This window comes from Serinus canaria, chromosome 1 (assembly GCF_022539315.1).
Source record: "Serinus canaria isolate serCan28SL12 chromosome 1, serCan2020, whole genome shotgun sequence".
NCBI classification, from domain to species: Eukaryota; Metazoa; Chordata; class Aves; order Passeriformes; family Fringillidae; genus Serinus; species Serinus canaria.
This window is the reverse complement of record NC_066313.1, coordinates 20,095,633-20,116,621: the sequence shown is the minus strand read 5'-3', so window position 1 is coordinate 20,116,621 and position 20,989 is coordinate 20,095,633. Positions and strand designations below refer to the sequence as shown.

At 38.2% G+C, this 20,989-nt stretch overlaps 3 protein-coding genes across 16 annotated transcripts in view; 2 read left to right on the top strand and 1 right to left on the bottom strand.

Moving 5' to 3' along the window:
* USP16 (ubiquitin specific peptidase 16) overlaps positions 1-14,319 on the bottom strand; it is a 28,804-nt gene extending 14,485 nt beyond the window's left edge. For 4 of the 10 annotated variants that reach the window (XM_050981618.1, XM_030234005.2, XM_030234006.2 and 1 more), the window contains exons 1-12: positions 14,236-14,319; positions 11,991-12,089; positions 10,231-10,412; positions 9,496-9,599; positions 7,096-7,199; positions 5,210-5,388; positions 4,126-4,218; positions 3,155-3,285; positions 2,703-2,790; positions 2,083-2,161; positions 1,130-1,221; positions 347-403 (exon numbers count right to left, since the gene is read on the bottom strand). In XM_050981618.1, coding sequence (XP_050837575.1) covers positions 347-403; positions 1,130-1,221; positions 2,083-2,161; positions 2,703-2,790; positions 3,155-3,285; positions 4,126-4,218; positions 5,210-5,388; positions 7,096-7,199; positions 9,496-9,599; positions 10,231-10,412; positions 11,991-12,051 — 1,170 coding nt within the window. In that variant the 5' untranslated portion in view covers positions 12,052-12,089; positions 14,236-14,319. Of the gene's footprint in view, positions 1-346; positions 404-1,129; positions 1,222-2,082; positions 2,162-2,702; positions 2,791-3,154; positions 3,286-4,125; positions 4,219-5,209; positions 5,389-7,095; positions 7,200-9,495; positions 9,600-10,230; positions 10,413-11,990; positions 12,090-13,407; positions 13,546-13,814; positions 13,950-14,163 lie in introns of those variants that run through there. The other 6 variants (XM_018920238.3, XM_009095485.4, XM_018920237.3 and 3 more) reach the window with 6 other exon arrangements.
* On the top strand, positions 13,953-18,724 carry RWDD2B (RWD domain containing 2B). Of its 4 annotated transcripts, none has more exons than XM_030234008.1 (6): positions 13,953-14,216; positions 14,398-14,493; positions 15,005-15,220; positions 15,309-15,376; positions 16,527-16,892; positions 17,598-18,724. In XM_030234008.1, exons 1-6 carry the CDS (start codon positions 13,968-13,970, stop codon positions 17,842-17,844), a joined length of 1,242 nt encoding a protein of 413 aa, XP_030089868.1. In that variant the 5' UTR covers positions 13,953-13,967; the 3' UTR covers positions 17,845-18,724. The 4 variants fall into 4 exon arrangements, with proteins under 4 accessions (XP_030089868.1, XP_030089870.1, XP_009093732.2 ...); XM_009095484.3 differs by having other exon boundaries at positions 13,996-14,121; XM_030234010.2 differs by lacking the exon at positions 15,005-15,220.
* Positions 18,725-19,018: 294 nt separating this feature from the next.
* LTN1 (listerin E3 ubiquitin protein ligase 1) overlaps positions 19,019-20,989 on the top strand; it is a 31,816-nt gene continuing 29,845 nt past the window's right edge. For both annotated transcript variants that reach the window (XM_050973532.1, XM_009095483.4), the window contains exons 1-2: positions 19,019-19,122; positions 20,759-20,962. In XM_050973532.1, coding sequence (XP_050829489.1) covers positions 19,081-19,122; positions 20,759-20,962 — 246 coding nt within the window. In that variant the 5' untranslated portion in view covers positions 19,019-19,080. The remainder of the gene's footprint in view (positions 19,123-20,758; positions 20,963-20,989) is intronic.

Here is a 20,989-nt window from a genome sequence, read left to right as displayed (position 1 = left end):
AATAAGTAACCACATACTATCCTATCAACATTTCTTAACTTTATTCCATAACCTGAATATTAGGAGAGGTGTTCTTGGACTTGGTGCAGGAAAAAGGACGAAAATGTGAAAACAAATCCTCAGAGAACTCAAACAATCTGTGTGATTTTTCCAGAGACCATTATGAGCCACAACTTACAGGAATTACTCTCATTAAAAATCTTATTCTCTATGTTTCTGTGCAATTTTGACTTGCAAAAGAGATTTCTAGAAAGAAGCTTAAATACTGTTCCTAATGACTGCATAATAAGTGTTTTCATATGAATTTAAAAAAAAAGCAGAAAAGTACCTATATACTATTTCTTACCTGAACATCTAGTACGGGAAGAGACAAATCAAGGAAAGACTCATGGACCAAGGACACCTTTAAATGAATAATCAAGAATCCAATTTAATTTTGTTTGGAAACAGCTGGCTTTCTGTCATCAGGTGTATTTGCATGTGTGCATTCAAGGCCCGCTTTTACTTGTGCACTCAACTGTAAAACACAGTTCATTTACCTCCACAAATAGCTTCTAATGACCAAAAATCCAGTCACATTACCACAGATATGAGCAGGAAATACTTTTATGAATTTCAGTTATCTAGTGAGACTGCACCTTAGGTCCTAAGAGACTTATAGCTCCAATCCATCATGATATTCAACTAGCCCATTTGCTAATACATTCAATTACTTTATTCTCAGGATATATTATCCCAGTAGCATCTTCTTAACTGTCCTCCTGGCACTGCCACAGAATTTTCATTGTGGTAAAGGGGAACCCGTAATCCCCTGAATGAAAAAGGAATGGGCCCCATAACAATTAATTTGCTCTATGAGCTGTACCACTGGAAGGTGCTCACTGGGAATCTAGGAGAGAATTCTAGCAGAGGCAGCTTGCTGTTGCTGACCTCTTTTTCTGGAAGGCTTTTGAAAGGCACTGAAAGATTAACTTTAAAACACAACAGAAGAAAGATTCCAGCCAAATCATTCTCCTTTTTGAAAAGCATGCAGCTAGTCAAGTCTTATTTCTACAGACAGTCACTTTGGGGTTCTCCTGCAGATTACAGGACATGACACTAGGTTATTCAGAGCAGGCAGTTTACTTACAGTTCTGCATTCCTCACACATAATTGTGCTGGTTAATTCTCCACCAAAGATTCGATCTACAAAACTTTGTATTCCCTTTTTCTTTTCATATTCTGAGAATTCAAAAAGTATATAGTAAAGTTAAGACTATTACACACAATATACTGGCAACCAATCTCATTACGACATACCAAATAAAAAAGGAGAATATATCATGCAAGATGTATGATGGAACATGTTGGTCTGTTCTGGTTTCCTCAGGATAGGAAGTGCAGCAAGATTCTTAAATTAAGAATCTTTTGTGGATCAAAAGAATGGGGATGAAAATACATTCCGAGAACACAGCTTGGTTAAACCATACCTCTACCACTTTCTCTGCTCAAATGCATTTCCCTATTTTCTCAGGAGTACTGCATCTCAGTAAGAATTCCTGTTTTCTCTCAAAACTGAAACAACTATCTGAACTTAAAAAATGAGCACCAACTTTTGTCAGACAAAAAACCCCATTTTCCCCAAGTTGTAATTTCAGAGTAACATCGTCTGAATTTAAATTGTCAGAGAATCTCCTAAGTCATGTTGAAAAGTTTAAAAATTCTTCTGTTCACTGTTTGGAGTTTTTCTATACTACTGTTAGGTAACAATGGATTCTAAGCAGCTGCATAAATTATATTCACATACTAGTATTTTAATTTCTTACTTGTTTGAATTATTAATCATTGCCCAAACATATTTTAATGTATGATGTCTACAGAATCAACTCTCTCTTATCTGTTAAGAAGGAAATGCCAACAAAGTTCAGCAAGACATTTAAATATAGATTAAAATTATTGAGCCTTTTATTCTAGATACTCGCATACTCAAGAGGTCATAAAATTGTACAAATAAACATGTATGTTCTAGTTGATACTATTATTGTTACTTTATATACTTCAACAAAGGAGATTTTACAAGTTACTGATGCTGTGATAATTTACCTTTAATTTTCTTTTTAAGTTCTTCTTCATTTTGTTTGTTAGAGTCACTCAGCGCCTTTAGCATTCCCAGGCTTATTTGCTGAAATTTTCAAAACAAATATACCATGTAAAATTTCCTAAAATAATTCAGTTAGCTACTTCATTTTATGATATGTTTCAGATGGAGGAAAAAGTATGATCTTCACCAACTAAGAGAATCAATACAAATAAAACAAATACCTGTAGAACCACACAATAGTTCCTGTAGATACCAAAAAAAAAAAAAAGAATCAACAGAGAAGTTGCAACCATAATGTTCTAATTAGTATGTACGAAAATCAGTCTAAGGATTAAATACTTGCCCAAATTAAAACTGGCAAAAAACCCAGAAATTTCTACAAGTGTATTTCAGAAATTAAAATATAAGGATATTCTTTAGGGTGCCTACACATACTCCAAACCCAATTTTTCTGTGGATTCTCTTTGCTAATATGGTTCAAGTGAGTGCTATGGACAGCGCAACCACACTACAGAAGCTGACATATCTCAGGAAGTATGTTCTTTCTCCCTTCAGCAGAAGAAAGAGTCTGAGTCCAAAGAACAAAGAGAAAGATATGCACAACTATGACTCCAGCACTCACCTGGATTTCTTCTGCTCTCATTCCATCAAGTAAGTAACGAAGCAGTTCATGACTGTCTTGCTGCTGATAACCTTTGAATCGTATTGCTCTGTTAGATGAAATTTTAAAGTATAATTGAACTCAGAGATAAGGCAAAAATTATTCACAGCAAACATACATGGACAAAGTCTTCAGAATGTAAGTATATAATACCAACAAGAGTCTATATATACTATTTTCTAAAAATATGATGCCAGCTACTCAGTATGTCACTGAGTAGCTTTCATTTTACTGCTATTCATTTTTAATTTGCTCTTCTTTCAAAAATTAGGATTTCTTTCAATAATTAAAAATTATTCTACAAATTTTATATGCTGTGTTCTGAGATAGAGTTAAAAAGGAGGAAAAACTGACCATCTTTAACATCAAACTTTTTCATACCCACTATGACGTGCAATTGTACAGATACTTACTTTTTACAAACCTGAGCAAAAAGTTCCTTAGGAGTCACTACCCCTTTTTTTGTCTCTTGCATTTCTGTCACAAACTGATGCATGGCTAGTGTTAAAGGACCCGGTTGATCTAGTTTTATTAGCTGAGGTTCCTGTTTGAAAGAAAAGCAACAGAGCTGTTTTGCCTTAATTCAGTGGCAGATTCTTTTGCAGTAACTTTTGCAGTTCCTGAAAAGTTATTGTCAAAGAGAATACTCAAAATTCCAAAATGGCAATAAGTTAACCTGACAAAAACGATCTGTGGCTTATCATGAAACGATAGCACAACTCACTTATTTATTGCTTAGTTCAAAGTCTCGATTTCTTACCTTTACTAGGCAAAAAACCCCAATATCTTAAAAAAGGTTGTGCATTTTCTGTCATCCAAATCTCTAATTGTAACAACACGTGTGCTATTTAAGTTAGTGCTACAGACATCCTCTAATTTTGTATTTTGCAATTAGACAAGTGGCACTATAGCAAGAGTTACACTTTTTCATCCTTTAAATAACATCATCATAATGCAAACACTCCTTCTACGACAAAGTATTGAATCACTGCTCTTACACTCTGAACAAAATACCTCCACTGACTTCAGAAGCAGCTTCATAGAAAGCAGTGGTGAAGCTCCTGCTGATTTTACACCCTAATCTTGTTAGTATTTAGCTGGAACGTGTAGGAGAAGGGACTGTAAGCAACCCTTCCCCTGATGAATCAGGGCTGTGCTAATTATCAAAGAGTGGAAACAGGCTTGGCCATCCAACGAGGATGGGTGTTATAAAAGAGTGGGTTAGCTTGCCAAGGGCAGTCTGCTGGGGATGAAATTGGAGTCTGCTGGTTGTGAGTAGGAAGCTGGCAGTAGGAACAGCTTTAAAATTGACAGATAAGTATTGCTGGTTTCCTTAACAGACTAGAAGGTGAGGACAAACACTAGAGAAGTCAAAGCATATTACCATGCATAGCTCAGGTGACTCAATTTTAATTGTTGTGGCAGGTATTTTAGCTTCTTTAAGCAGCTCCCTCAGAACTGGAGTTTGTGATAAATTCTATAGAACACAAAAGACAGAAAGAGATTAGAAAATGGGGACAACAGGAAGGGCAGTTGAACTCCACTAGTCATGGAACTTTTTTGTAGCAACCAGTTTAACTTTATTTTTCCAAACACAGAACTAAAGTGGTTAATTACCACTCTAGAATCCCCATCTGTGTTTAAGATTTAAAGGTACATTCTGTATAGCTAACATGACCTCCAATGCCCTCTATAAGTATTACTTCATATTGCAGAAACCCTAAATGTATTTTTCTTGTACAGACTGATCTTTTGACAAGTGTATTTACTAGTGTCTATTTCTAAAAATTCAAAGGATAAAATGCAATGTATGTATTTGCTTGGTTTAAAAAGTGTTTAAAAGTAAATCAAAAGCAGTTTACTAAAATCTGCAAGTACAGTGGGAATTTTGTTTGAGTAAAGCTTCAGTATCAAAAGCCAAAGAGGACAAGATAATGTAGGTTTCAATACACATGAAAGAACAAGTTTATTCTACACTTCTGAGCTGAACAATTCACACAAGATGGCAATGCCTGCAACTTGCTGGTTTTTTCACCCAATATTTACTTTTGATTTCCTTTTGCAAAGAGACACATTTTTACTACAATAAAAACTCATGGTTTTTGAGTACTAATCTCTTATAGTCAAAGAAGTCACAAGGGTGAAATATTTCATATTTTTAAAAAATAACTAGAAGTTAGCAAACTTATTTTATTTCAGTGAAAAATGCTATCTCTCAAGGACAACGCAGTTTATTGTATTTACCCTTAGAGCAAGTCTGAACCTGCAGCTCCATTTCTTTGTATTTCTCTGGGCCAACAAACTATTTTTAGAAAGAAGCCATCATTCCTGGCAGATAAAAAAAAAACACATGCTAATTGTGTCACTGTAAAATGCTGGAGGGAGGGTTGTTGTGGACTGTTTTATATTTTGTTTGTGTCTTTTTTTCCTATTCAAAGTTTTTCTAAAAACAACAGCTAGTCCTGTACCTGCATCACTGCATTAAAGAAACATGTATTCCCCAAGTTACTAAGTCCTTTCACAGTGACTTCTCCATTAGCAGTTGAATAAGAATTTTCTTCTTTAAGTGAAACTTCTTTTTCTTGTTCATTTTTGCAGTCTTTTTCTACTTTTCTATTTTCAACTTCTTTGTTCTCTTGTTTTTCAACTGAAATAATAAAAACATATCACATGTTAACATAGTTAGAGGGTATAGCCTAGGAAAGATTATTACGGCAGGCAGCAATCTATGTTTAGAGCTTATATACACGTTAACTAATTCTTTAACTTTTAAATATAAAACTACTGGTTTAGGTTCTTGAATTGTCTAGGTAATTGAAGTTAAAAAACAAACAAAACAACAAACTGCAAACCCCCTGAAGTGCCATTTCGAATCAGCAAGCAAACTGAACATCTCTTGGCCCACAAGCCATTTATGCCAACATACTCTGAAATTCTTCAGAATTCAGAATGTTCCTGTCAAAATCACCTATGTGAGGACTTTCTACAACATCCAACTGGTTTCCCCTGTTAAAGCATTCTCATATTAATTTCATGTACCTAAACAGAACTGAACAGTACTGAAAGGTTTATAGTCTTCAAGACGAGTTAAAAATATTTTCCCCCAAACTATTTTTGTGTATTGCCAAAAATTTTAACAGTCTGTTTAATAAAGCTGTAAGGGAGTTCCAGGCAGGTTTAAAAATAACATCCACACTGGTTCTACCAGTTTGGCAGTCAGGTATTGATTACGTTTCTGGTAAATAGGGCTGAGAGGTAATACTATCTGTAAAATCAAGTAACGCAAGTTCAAAAAAAGCAAGTAAAACAGACAATACAATCTTAGGACAAGAAACAGATAGATGAACAACAACACACAGAACACTCGAAACAGGTTAACAACTGCACTCAAGTATTCACTGGTTTTCTAGTTCAAACCCAAGAAGAAAATTTTGTCAACTGATATGAAGTTCAACTCTGTGTCTGGGAAAGACTAACCTCTCAAAAAACTCTGTTCCCTATGGGAAAACCTCAGCTGCTTTCTGAAAAAATTGAATTCAGAGACAGACAAGTGGCATTGCTGGATGTTTGTGATTTCCCACAAGGCCTGTGATTTCACCCAAGTATTAGAATCTCTTAGAGTCACTAGTTATAGCACTTATTTTCATCCAATTTTTCTAGTGGAAATGAGTTGTACAAAACTAGTTTTGCCATTATGGAAACTAGGGAGGGTTTTGCTAGGTTTGTTTTCTTTTAAACAATCATATTTTACAGATAGGCTGAACACAATATTTTATTAGAGTTCTAAAAGCACTGCAGCTGCCTAAAAAACAAACAGTGATAAAACCTCTGTATACTACTCCTTCAATTAGGATATATGCTGCAACAGCTAGAGACTTAGTTATTCCTAATACATTTAAAAATACCCTCAAAAAGACTTTAGAAAAATCAAATCAAATTATCCTTAAGCAAGGACAATTTTTCTTTAGATCTCAAGACAGACTGAGCAGCACTGATGAATAAACACAGCACCCTAAGTACTGAAAGTCAAATGCCTACTTGCAGAAAAACTGAATGTCTCATTCAAAAAAAGTCACAGTAAAACTGTCTTTTATTCTGCCTATTCTTGTATGTTTTGTCTGTAAAAGTTTAGGGGATGCTGAGCAAAATCCTGATCTAATTAGGCCTATGGGCTATTAGAATGTTACTTATGCTATCATAATTGTGACAAAGAATATTAAAAAAGGGGAGAAATTAGTTTTTCCCTTTACCATAAGGAGCGAAATCTAATTTAGTGTAAATTCTGGATTTATAATACTGTCTCCAACACTTAGGAGACCTTCTGATTTACTCTGCCTATACTATAATTACTTACCTGCATGTGATGAGTCAATACCAACTTGTTTTCTAACAAAATCCACAGTCTGGCCCAAAAGGGTTGAAGTTTTATATGGAACTTCATTATCACATAGGTAGCACCTGTCTCCGCCGCCCCCAAAAGAAAACAATTAATCCTTTTTTTTTTTTTTTTTAATTTAAAAATCCTAAGCTATTTACTTTTTTGATGCAATTCATTACACAAAGTTATAAAATTACAATGTTTAATGTAAGATTTATAAGTTTTAGAGAAGAATTCAATCTACTTGTCAGAAAAATAAAACACTTAAAAATTAACTTTAATAAATTATTTTGGTGACTGGCAGATGCAATTTACAAATATAAATAAGACTTTTAAAAGATGTGCTTAGAAACCCTGCAGCAAGAAAAAGAAAAGCTTGGAAAACTTTGCCAAAATTGAAAAACTAAGATATCAAGACTTAAAGGAAATGACTTATGAATATTATGGCATGGAAAAATATTTTGAACATTCTAGCCAAGCAAATGCTTAATTTAAGTCAGGTAAGAAATAACTCAAGTATCCACCCTTAAACCTGCAGACTTGTATTTGTGCTTCTGCTGATACAAACCCCATTTGTCTCTTTATGAGCAAAGAAGCTCATGTTATGCCAGTAATGTGCTTTAGAGAAAATTGTAGGAGAAGCTGCAGTCATAAAGGCTCGAGAAGGATAAAACCGTGACAGGACACAAACATCTGAAAGAGTTTTACACGTACCAATTTTGTAGTTCCACCCAATCAACTCTTTGAAGAGGTACTGATACTTCTGCATTTTGGAAAACACCAATTACAGTTCTTGGGCAGACTTCAGATTAACATAAGTCAGACTCAATTTTCTGATATTAAAAGCAGAAGCAGTCTGCAGCAAAGTGTTTCCCCAAATCTCCAGCCTCCCCGGCATTAGCTATAGTCATCACATTTTCTCATATTTCATTAAAAAAATTGACTCAGCTTTTGGATCCCTGATTGCTTGTCTACTGTCTATCTGGTTAATAATAAAAATAGACATTCTCACTCCTGAAATAAGAAAGGATAGCTACTTCCATGGTGTGTTTTAACACCATAACCTTCTACCTGTAAAAAAAAAATGTAGACAATCTTAAAAGAATCAAGGTATAGGAAAAGGTTTTGTTAGTGATGGCTGTTTGACCAGCACTTAAAATAAGTACAAAAGCAGTTGTAAACTCAAAAGAGCAGAATTTAGTGAATACCTAGAACTCTCTTCTCCACATGTCTTTAAACTCTCTACAGTTATTATTTATATCCAATTTGAAACGTGCGCAACCACTGACAGGTTTGGTCACACATTCATATCATTAGTAAAAGAACTTTAATTAGAACTAGAATTTTGATTAAAATTTTGATCAGAATTTCTGTACTAGGCCCACTGTGAAATACAGTTCTTGATAGTGGGTTTGATCTATAACTAATTTATAGCCAATATATCAATCTTTGAATAATTTCTTGGGCAAGTTTGTACAACCAAGAAATTCTAGAAGGAAGCCAAAACATCTTACTTCCACAACTTCCTCTTATTTGCAAGTATTTTGATTAAAAAACAGGGAAAATATGGCACTTCAAACCCACAATTTTACCACTAATTTAAATTCACAAAGACAAGCTCACTAGTTCATTAGTTATAATGTTACTGACAATGTCCATTTTCATTCTAGAATTCATTAAAAGTAGTGATCATTACGTGTAAGTACTAAGTATGATCAAGTTAATAGATAATTTTATATAAAATGAACACAATGACAGATACTAAGTTGCAAAACCACATTACTAAACAAAACAAAAACTCCTTATGTTAAGTACAATATTTCTATACAGCACAGTTTAGAAAATTAGGGTTCCCCTCATATATACAAGTGTATACTTACTTTTGAGAGAAGAAAAAACTACCAGGGATGTGGATTTTTTATTGCTTCATCCAGTAGCATCTAGTAATTCTAGCTATGCTTCCTATCTATATGTAGTATTAAAAAAATCATATTTACAGAGGAGATAAAAGTAATGTTGTCACTAAGTGCACATCAGAAAGAACCTTCTTCCTAGGTCAAAACTTAAGATTTAGAGCTACTGATCAACATTTGTGTCCATGTGTCAGTATTCTGACCAAGTAAAACCAGTAAAATATTATGTCAAACACATTTACTAGTTGGTCAAGTTCAACCTTAATTATGAAAATTTCCAAATCATAAAATTTACATGAAAATAACACTTATTCTGCAAATCTCAGCAAAGACTGCTGGAAATTACATGAAAACACTTTAATATATGCCTAGAGAGAAATCTCAGAATTCACAAAGAAAGGACAAATTATATTCCAGCCTTTGTTGCCCTCCAGCTCTGTTTTGTGCTGCCTGACAAACTCACCACACAATCCAGTTGACCAAACTGAGAACCAAACAGTGGGGATCTGATCTTGGTGTTTCATAATGCTTTAAAGCATGCTGGTCTGGAGAATATCTGCCACAGCCCTATAATATTGATAACCACAAGTGTCACAAAATCCATTTGACTGCCAATGAAATATATGTAAAGTCAGAGTAAAGACAAAGTATTACAATCAAAACTGTTCAATTACGTTCAACTAATTAGGATCAACAAATGGATATCTATTTCAAAATATTTATTTCTGCAGATGGATAAACTACTGGGTGCAGAATAAAACTGCTATAGGACTGAACATTTAATTAACAAATTCCAGTCTAAACACCTGAAAGAACAAAACAGAACCAAAACCTCTTCAGCATGCAGAGTTCTAAGTTTCATGAACTAACATGAGCATTAAGATCTTGTAAAAACCTCACAGATTAAGAGTATTTTTATTTTCTTTGCAAAATAATTCAAACTTTCTAGGAAAACCAGTCCTCAAGATGGTGTTTTAGCCTTAAGCCTACTAAATGTCTTGAGCCATCTTCCAAGTACTTCATTTGACATTCAGAGCAGACATTTTTAAATCACACTCTACAGTATATAAAGTCATCTAGGTAGCACCATCTTTACAATAAAAAAAGAGAATATAAGAGTTTAATTAGAAACTCTCTTGTTCTACTGCATTATGAGACACTGAAAGGTATTAAGACAAATTAACAACAAAAGAGATACCGTATGGCCACATTTTAGGCATAACCATATCAAAGTGCCTTCATCAGTCTCCTCCTCCTTAGCCTTCTCTTGTGTCTTACTGTCTGCCTTGCAGTCCTGACAAACATGCCATTCCACATTCTGCAGTGCCTTTCTCACATGCCCTTGGTCCAGTCCTTTACGAATATGCTTGCACACAGGTTCTACAAATTAAAAAGCACAAGAAGGATGTAGGTAGCATAACAAATGCAAGCTTTGATTACACTGGTGGTAATCCAGAAGCTAGAATAGTCCTTCTAGAGCTAATGAAACACGGACAATTTATCAGAGTATCAGAAGGAAACCTTTTGTTACCACCATTGACAATATCGGTATACTGTTGCTGCATCCTAAACTTTGAGCTGTTATTATTGGTCAGATAGTGTGACAGCTCTGAAACTATCTTTGTTGAGGCAAGATTACAGCCTCAAGATTGCAAACTTCTATTGGCATAAGTGGAAACTGGTGCAAATTTTTCTACCTCCAGTTCTGTTTCTGTCCAAGATTACAGGATTTTGTCTAAGTGCAAATGCTAGCCAACAAGAGACAAACACAGATATTCAGCATTCTTTTAGCTTTTCTGAAAAACGTAAGTTTCATCTACAAAATTGTCATTTAAAAAACAAACAAAAAATTTTGTATATCGGCAACTACTGTTACAGTGAAATTATTCACCATGATTAGTCTTAGTTTTGTTTGTAGCTTTACAGGTCTTTGTTGTCATAAGGTAACCTATTCATAGGCAAAAAATTGAGATGCTAGCAGCAGCTAGAACATAACTGGTCTCTTTGCAGGAGAAAAAGAGGAACAGTTACAGTAGACATTGACCCTGACTCCAGGAAACAAGCCCCCCAATATTCCCAAGAACCAAAGCAGACAAAAGTAGATAAAAAAGGTATCCATTAGAGACAGAAGCTAACACAAGAAGACCACAACAATCAGGAAAGCAAAGCACAGTCGACTTAAACAGGCCATCCCACCAAGCCTCCTCAAACTTTAAGTGCTCTCTCCCCCAACTAAATTAATCTGGTTCAAACCACTTCCCCAAAAAAGATGAGAAAGACACAATCTGTGACCTGACAGATAAGGTAGTAGAAGAGAATGCTACATAACATAAGTAAAAAAAAAAAATAACTACAACAACCAAGGTAAGCAAGACCAAAAAAATTCACAGGTGAGATCCAGTGGAGCTAGGAGAATAAAATTAAGTATGTGTGATTACGAACTATTTGGAACAGAAAAACAGAAAAAAGAGGTTTTAACCAAAATACACTATGAGAGCTGAAGTGTCCAGAGTCAGTACCAAATTAGCTGCTAGAATAAAGGCAAACTGCTTCACAAAAAGTATTTTAGTCACAGCTTTTACTGCTAAAGCAAGAATCTTCTAAAACAAACTTTTCACTAGGAAAATGCAACTTAAGCTTGGCAGCTGACTCTACAAACCCTTTATATCCTGAGTAATTTTATACAATTTGTATCAGTAAAGTATTGTGTGAGTTTCCTAAAAAAACAGAAACTAATCTCAGTTTTCAAGACAGGATTATAATTTTCTAACATGCTTAGAAAAGTCACAACAACAATATTTCTTGCTAGACTTGAGTTTCAATTAAGAATCCAGATTTTGTATATGTGACTTCAAACCCAGTGACTAGTGGGAAGGCCTTCTAATGTCAATCAGCTTTCAAGCCTTCTTTGAGGTTAAAATAAACATTAGGTCCACAAACTTCTCCAAGGAAACATACTCAGTACATCCAGAGACTCATCAGACTGTGCAGTTTTCCCTTTGATGCGTTTCTTGCCCATATTTGTTGTCTGTAAATGTTCCTAAAAGGAAGAGTGACCTAACAAAAAAAAAAAACAAAAAAAACGCAGTAAGATTAGAAAGTAGTTTTAGTTGTCCTTGTTCATTGCTACAGAAGTTATTCCTATGGCCAAGCTGTCCCTTGAGGTGAATTAACTTGTTTTGACATTTTCAAAACAAAAAAATATTAATTATAGTTTAACATGAAACAATTGTAACTGTTGTATAGACAAGAGCAAAAAGCGTTGCACAAAATAACAAGACTGGAAGCTTCATTATCGAAAATCCTAAAACTCTTAAGGATTTAAAATAACACCACAGGAATTTTATGAAAAAGAATTGGTTTTGTCCTAATTCAATCTTGAAGAATTTGCAACCTTTTTATTTTGTTTACTGCAAATTTCCTCTTTGATGAAATCTGACACAAGTAAAATACTTTTGACATATTTGAAGATACACAGACTATGGGAATTCTGATTTTTCAATTTCTTCACTGGGGAAGATTTATCATCACCTTCCCCACATATCAAGCAAATAATTTAGACAGGTCTGTTATCCACTACACCTGTGGACCCTACTCCACAAGAGTGATCTACCACTTCAGAGTCCTAACCTAAGTGTTTGGCTTCAGATAGGTGGCTACTGCACATGTGATATAACATTTTTAGTTTCTAGTCTGTGTGGCAGCCTGCATTGCTGCTAGTAATGTCCTGGGTAAAGAAGCAAAGAGTGCCTTTGCATAATATCCACAGATATTTTATTCAGCCACCCAGTAAGATGTTCAGGTCCCAGGCACACACACGTGGAGGGTCCAAGCTTATCAGTCTCTGAGGGGCCAGGGGGTGAGCCTGGTCTCGGGGCAGTAGAAAGATAAGGGCAAATCAGGGAATAGGGAGGGAGTGGCTCAGGGACATAGGAATAGGGAACGAGCCAATGGGGTCTTAACAGCCTTTTGAGGTAAGTTTCTTGTGTTTCCCTAAACCAGGGAATGCACCCCAGAGTTTCAACAGGTCTGTATCCCCCGTACCTTACCTGACAAAAGATCATCCAAAAATCTCAGGTAAACTTAAAACTCACGTTGTACAATGAAAACAAGGAAGCTAAACGGGTTCAAAATCAAGTCTCTGCAATCTTTGCAGGCTAGCTTAACCCTGCTGTCCACCCTTCATGTAAAAACAACCAGCACTAAGTCTGTATCAGTCCACCTTTCCAAATAAATTTCTTTGCTGGTACGTGGCAACACACCAGCCCCAGAGCACAACTGTCTGTTTGGAGCTGTCACAGCCAAAATTATTAAGTCAGACCAAGAGAATCAAAGAGAAAAATTAAACTGGGGAGAGCTTAGGCATGATACTTACGGAGGACGTTTTGTATGTTTTTACAAACACGAACATGTTTGCTGAGCATACTCTTAGGGCAGATGGCCCAATTACGGCTGCTCGGTAGCCACTTTATCGAGAGCAGAATGACACACTTTTGCAACTTTCTGCAAAAAGCTGTAACACATTTATACAATTATTTATTGTATAAATAATTTTAATTAATAAAATCCTTTCCAAATTGTCCTTGCTCCTGCCGGGAATGCAGGACAGCATCAACACGTGGGGCTGTTAATTAACCCAAGCTGTGCCTGGGCAGACTTGTCCGACAGGCTTTGCAGCACGGCAAAGCCCTCACGAGGAATGCACAGCCTAAACGCCTGAATTCTACCTTATTCTTACTTTTAAAATAAGATAGAACGGTCTGTAAACGACTACAAGCGCACCTCCGTTTGTCTGATACCCTGCAAAAAAGTCCTGAGAGCTTCGTTCGGGGAACCCCTGGGCTGCGGGGTCAACAGGCCGAACCCTATCGCCAGCCGGCACTTCCCGTCCGACGGACAGCAGGGGAGGCGTGAGCCCCAGCCCAGCCCGCCCCCATGAACATGACCCGGGGCCACCTGCTTCCGATTGGCTCGCGCCATGACCGACAGCTGCCGCAGCCAATCAGGAACCCCGCGAGTCCAGGCCGAAGGGACGGCTGCAGCGCGCCAGCGGAGCGAGTCCCGGTCTGGGAGGAGAGTGGCCGCGGCGGTAGGAGCGCGGCGGTAGCCCCAGGGGGTTCCTGTCCCTCACCTGCCAGGGTGGCGGGACGAACAGCTTGGTGGAGCATGACTTCAGCAGACGGGGTAGACGGCAACCTCTTACCTCAATCACCGGTGGAGGAGCGGCGATCACCGCCTGCCGTGCATGATTCTGGCGCGCTGCATTGTGGGGCCGTGACTGGGGGGTGGGGGGGGGGTGGGGGGGTGCGGGACGCGTAGGCGCATGCGCGGGCGCTACGCTGCCTCACTCCCCTCTGTTCTCTAGGCGTCGCGGAGCGGAGCGGTGTGTTCGAGGGGCACAGCAGGGTCCCCAAGCGCTCAGGACGCCCTGTGTGGAAGGCGTTGGTTTGATGACACACCAGTGAGTCCTGTCCCACCTCATGGCAGTGGAAACTCCTGTCAGTGTGTGTTACCCAGACTACCCGGCAGACACGAGCCGGTTATGATGGACTTGTTCATAACTATTAATATCCGTTAAGTCTAGAGCTTCCTCGGGAGGGGAACTGGAGGGGCAGGCACTCTCTGGCGACCAGTGACAAGACCCGAGGGCAGGACATGAAGCTGTGTCAGGAGAGGTGTAGGGTTGGGTACTTAAAAAAAGGCTCTTTCCCCCAGAGGGTAGTTGGGAACTGGAACAGCCTCCCCAGGAAAGTGGTCACTGCACTGGCCTGCCAGAGCTCAAGAAGTGTTTGGACAATGCTTTTCAGGCTCAGGATGTGACTTATGATTGTCCTGTGCAGGGTCAGAAGTCAGACTCGATGATCCTTGTGAGTTCCTTCTAACTCAGTGTATTCTGTGATTCTGTATCATGATTTTCATAGGAGTAGTTAATGGACTTTGTCCCGTAATCAAGCAGTGTCTTTCTTGCTTAGGGAGCAACAAAAATGGCCAACCAAGAAGCAGAGATACAAATTTCAGAGTTAGATTTACTGTCTAGCATGTTTCCTTATGAAGAAGAGTTTGCTGTCACAGACCAACTGGCTCTTGCTGAACTGAAACACCATGTTGAAAATGAGTCTGCAGAGGTGCCATCTTCAAAAGTTCAGTTTATACTGAACATAAAGACTGAGGTGCCTAATGCCTCTACGGTATTGTAAACACCTTTTTAAAAAGTTATTGTATTACTGTGGGATTTTATGGCTTATGTGAAGTAAACATTTCCCCATTTATTTTTAGGTGGAATTCTCTATGGCCTGTGCTTTACCATTTAAATATCCAGCTGTTCTCCCAGAAATTACTGTGAGGTACAACTGCTAATAAAAACATTTATAAGTTAGAGTGTGTTGCACAAATACGGTTATGATCAGAGAAAGCAGTCCTTTTTTTTTTTTTGATGGTTTACTGCTGAATTAAGCCAGATTGACAACAGTGCTGAAGAAAAAACAAATATACGAGCTTATGATTTCTCTGTTGTGCTCAACAAATAAGTGAGGGAAGGGGAAAAAGTGTAAAGGAGCCATCACCTGTACAGAAGGGTTACATGTAGATACTGTTCATAGGTCTGATGCTCAAGAAGAAAGATGTGTCTATTTTGATAAAGCTTAAGATTTACTAAAGGGGTGAAAAGATAATCAAAGGTATTACTCTTCCCTTTTCACAATGCTGTTTCTTCCAGCCTTCTGATCTTTTTATTTCTGTTTAAAGAAGTAGACTTGTGTATTACAGGAAATTAGTTCAGCCATCATACTTACTTTTCAAGTACCTTTTTCTTGATTTTATTTTACAGATTGGTAGTGCTGTTTGTGAATTCAAGAGCTAGCACACAAATAATAATTAGGATCTTTTCATAGCTAATATGAGTTAAATATCAATAGCAAGTGTGTATTATCTAGCTATGCCTGATTTTCTTGGCAACTTGAAGCAAAACTTTTCAAAAGTTATGAAGCTGGGGAAAGGTCTGGAACACAAGTTCTAATGAGAAGCAGCTGAGGGAGCTGGGATGGTTTAGCCTGGAGAAAAGGAGACTCAGGAGGGACCTCATCACTCTCTAGAGTTACCTGAAAGGACACTGTAGGCAGGTGGAGATTGGCCTCTTCTCCCAGGGAACCAGTGACAGGTCAAGAGGAAATGGCCTCAAGCTGTGCCAGGGGAGGTTCAGGTTGGATATTAGGAAGAATTTCTTCATTGAAAAGTTGGTCAGTTATTGGAAGGAGCTGCCCAGGGAGGTGCTGGAGTTGCTTCCCTGGAGGTGGTCAATGCATGATTTGATGTGGCAACCAGTGCACTGGTTTGGTTGACAAGTGATCATCAGTCAAAAGTTTGGGCTTGATCTGGGATGTCTTTTCCAAACCTAAGGATTCCATTATGCTGTGTTTTTAAAAACATGCTAAATTGTAAATTTATTTATTATTTACAATTGTAATTGTATATATCTATATTTATTTTTTTTTTTAGGTCATCGTCAGTAAGCCGCTCTCAACAGATTCTCCTGAACTCTGATCTAAAAACATACTTGATGCAAAACTTCAGTGGCGAGCCCTGCATACTGAGTGCGAGAGAATGGGTTAAAGACCACGCAGCTGCTTACATTGATAAAGATCTTTCATCCTTCTCAATGGCAGCCTCAGATGCCACAAAGTCAGAAGTCACCACATTCACTCGATTGTGGATCTACAGTCATCACATTTACAACAAGCAAAAAAGAAAGAGTATTATTGACTGGGCCAGGGAGCTCTCTCTATCAGGGTTTTGCATGCCAGGGAAACCAGGTGTTGTTTGTGTAGAAGGTTTACAAAGTAGTTGTGAAGAGTTCTGGTCAAGGTTAGTTCTTCTTTATATTTAAATGCCATTAGTAGTTAGAATATTGCATTTTGTCATGTTGTACATGTGGCCAGAAGGTGGAAATTTAACCACCTGCCAAGCTGTGAAGATCTGAAAAGTATTTGTGTTTATAATAACGGATGTACAACTCTGAATATCCGCTGTACTGTTGGTTGCAACAGTCAAAGAAACTGGTACTGCAAGATGCACATTTATTTCTGTTTTATTTTCCTCTGTGTTTCACTTTTATAGAGATGGACTGCAGTACCCCAGTTGTGTTATATATGTGTGCTTTTATATACTTCACATTTGTGTTTAATTTTGCTCCCATCATTTATCTTTCTGGGTGGTGCAGACTAAATAAGCATTGTATTTTGATTGCATCAGCTAAGAGTGTGTGAGAATTCTTAGCACAGGGAAGACAGAAGTGAGCCCTGAAATGGAAACCACATCCTCATTAATTATTTTGTGAGGAATAGCATTAAAGGTTTCCAGTCCTGAGGAGATAAAAAAACCCCAAGCTTGTGCTTATAAGAGTGTTTGCATGTGAGTAGTATTTCTGTGACCAGCTCATGAGCCATTATCTCTGTCAATATATATACACAAATAGAATTTCTTGACTTTTGTAATAGTAGTTATTCCATAGTATTTCCCAAAACAGCCTTTATTTTATAGGCAGATTAATATTTCCTTAATTGCTTTCAGGATAAGAAGATTAACATGGAAAAGAATCCTTATTCGGCACAGAGAAGATGTTTCTTTGGAAGGTGGAGGACATGCTGAGATCCAGAAGCAACGAAAGTTCCCCACTTTGGAAGAAAAATGTTTTGATGCACATGGTGCCCAGGGAAATCATATGGACTTGGGGCAACTATATAAGTTTTTAGAAGAAAAAGGATGTGCTGACATGTTTCAAATGTACTTTGGGGTTGAAGGGCATTCAAGGGGTTGAAGATCAGCAGAGGCCCCAGCAGCTACATTTTTAATTTAACAGATTCCTTAGCTTTTTTGCAACAATTGATCAGAGAGGGAATTAATAATTCATGATTCATGTGATGAATCCAGTTTTCAATATAAACAAATTGCCAGCGAAATCCTGAATAATGAAAATGAATGCTTTGTGCACTTTCTGGTGTTAAAGAGATTTAGGGTACATACCTACTTAAAATGAAAGAAAATGTGTTTGATAACCTACTGGACAGTTACAGAATTGGAGATGGATGAACAGATGGAATATGGTGAATGAATATACAAATAAGAAAAGACAAAATTGAAGTGTATGTATCTCAGGAGTGAGAATATGATCTTTACGTTAATTGTTACTGTTTACATACACTTCATGAAAACTTGTTTTCTAAACAATCTTCTGCTTTCAACCTGAAAGTTTAGTAAGCCATAAGATAATTATTTTATTTTTAAAAAGAACAAAGGAAGGGAGCAAGTTTGCAAGAGTCTTACTTATGCTACCAAGATGAGCTAGGATTTCTACTCTAAGGCATAAGAATTTTCTGTAGGTAACTGTGTGTGTGTGTACAGGTAAGATAAGATACCATGGTGTCTCCACTACATCTGTTCTTTTTGTTTGTGTAAAAGCAGCAGGGTACCAAGGATCGGGTTCCGTTACAGCATGCTCAAAAACTCTGAAACGATCCTCAGCCTGAGTTCCCAAGTTTTCAGTCCTGTAATATGAAGTGCATTACGTTGCATGTATTTTTGAGTGGGATTTCAACAAAGTTGTATCAATGAATGCTAATTTTGTAGATACTGTATCTAAATCTCATGGTAGAAAAAACAGACATTGGTCTTTTGATTAAATATTTTTATAAAATATTGATTAAACGTTTCTGTACACATCCAGTAAAATCGCTAACATTCAGCTCTCTTGTATGGACTTGGAACACCTCTTGTAGGAATACTTTACGGCGATGCCATTCGACAAGGGTAGGTGAAACTTTCCCAAATCCAAAGTACTTGTAAGTTTACAAGAACCCTGCGACTCCGTAAAGGCCCCACAGGACGCTAGAAGGTTAAGATCGATGGATTTCATTTTTATTTCTTTAAAGGGTATTGTTGATTTTAAGGCCGCTCCATGCAGGTTTCCTCCCGTGCCGCGCGGCCCCGCCCCGGAAGTGTCGGGGCGCCCGCGGCGGCTCCGGCCGGGCCCGGTCCCAGTGCCGCTGCTGCCGCCATGGGGGGCAAGAACAAGCAGCGAACCAAGGGCAACCTGCGGGTGAGGGCGGCCCGCGGGTCCGAGCAGGGTGGCGGGGCCGGGCCCAAGGCTCGGGGACTCGCGGTTCCGGCGTTCCGGGTGCCCTGGGCGGGGGGCCGCGGGCCGCCGAAGTCCGCTCCCTCGGTGGGGCAGCGCGATCTTCGGGGCCGGTTGTGTAGCTGGGGGCGGGCCCGGGGCCGCCTCTTGGCCTGGGTCGTGCTTTAGGGGAGTGTGACTGCTGATGCTGTTTTATTTGTACGGAGAGAGAGCGCAAAATCACCGCGGGTTTAGATTCAGTAGGGTGCCGGTGGTACATTCGGTGTGGTTTTCTATGCAGAGTTTTAGAATGCACTTGCCAAAAGGCCAAAGATGACGTGACATCTGCCCTAACACTTAGAATTGTGGGAGAAGTCTGGTGTTCAGGTTCCCTAATTTTCCTCCCTGGATTTAGGGAAGACTAGGGATGCAAAGCAGCATATCCTTAACAGCTCACATGCAGAAAAGATTAATTAAACCCACACGCTCACAAAGCTGCTGCTGCCATTAGGAAATAAAAGGTATTTGCATTATAAGGTGTCCCAGAGGACATTTAAGCTTCAGTCAGTTTTGGGGCAGTCTTTCAAAAAGAGAGTGGTTAAAACAAACCAGAGCCAGTAATACAATGGGCAAATGGGGTAAACTAGAAGTGGTGCTGAGCTCTAAATTACACACTGTCTGATGGTATTTGTTATATTTGTTACAAATGCATACTTTTGCTACATTTTTCTAAATAATTTTTGGCTACTTGGTTGCTGGGAGAATCCTTTATTTTGTCTGTGTGTTTTTATTTGTTCAGAGAAAAAAGGAGCATTCCTTGGGAGCTGTATTGGCCCATGATAAAAATTAGGAAAGCCAGAAATAGTGAAGGAGGATAAATAGTTTTTTAATAAATTGTTTATAGATTCTTAATAAATTGTTTGCTTGCAGAATAATTTTTCTGTTAGGCTTTTTTGTATAGCAAAAAAGCAATATAAAGCAATAAAGTTTTCCATAAATGTTCATGCACTATGGGAAAAGAGAATTCTGATTCACAGAATCATTGAATAGACTCACAGAGTGATTTAGGTTGGAGGGGACTTTAAAGCTCATCCAGTCCCACCTCCTGCCAAGAGAAGGGACACCTTCCACTAGACCAGGTTATTCCGAGCCCTGTCCAGCCTGGCCTTGAACACTTCCAGGGATGGGGGAGCCCCTGCTTTTCTGAGCAACCTGTGCTAGGGCTTCACCACCCTTACAGGCAAGAATTTCATATGTAATCTAAACCTATTTAGTTTCAGTCTGAAGTCGTTCCTCCTCATTGTATCACTACAGTTGCAAAGAAGTCTTCTCTCCAGCTTCCTTGTAGGCTCCCTGCTGATACTGGAAGGATATTCTGAGGGCTCCCTGGAGCCTTTTCTTTTCCAGGCTGAACACCCCCAACTTTTTCAGCCTGATCCTAAAGAGAAGAATAATTTTCTACGTTTCTATGTTTAAAGCACAGATGGACTCTTCTTTGAGAGACTTTATGTTAATTAGAAGGTTAATTATAAAATAAAATTAGGATCATATTTTCAAATGAGTAATGTGTGCAAAATAAAATTAAATGGATAATTGACTCCTGTCCCTTTTCTTTTGTCAGCCTTCTAGCAGTGGCCGAGCTGCAGAGCTTCTTGCCAAAGAACGTGGGACAGTGCCTGGGTTTATCGGCTTTGGAACATCTCAGAGCGATCTAGGATATGTTCCTGCAATTCAAGGAGCAGAGAAAATAGACAGCCTTGTGGATGCTGACTTCCGAATGGTATTGCGAAAACTTTCCAAAAGGGATGTGACAACCAAGTTAAAAGTAGGTGTATTCCTTGGCCCCCATATA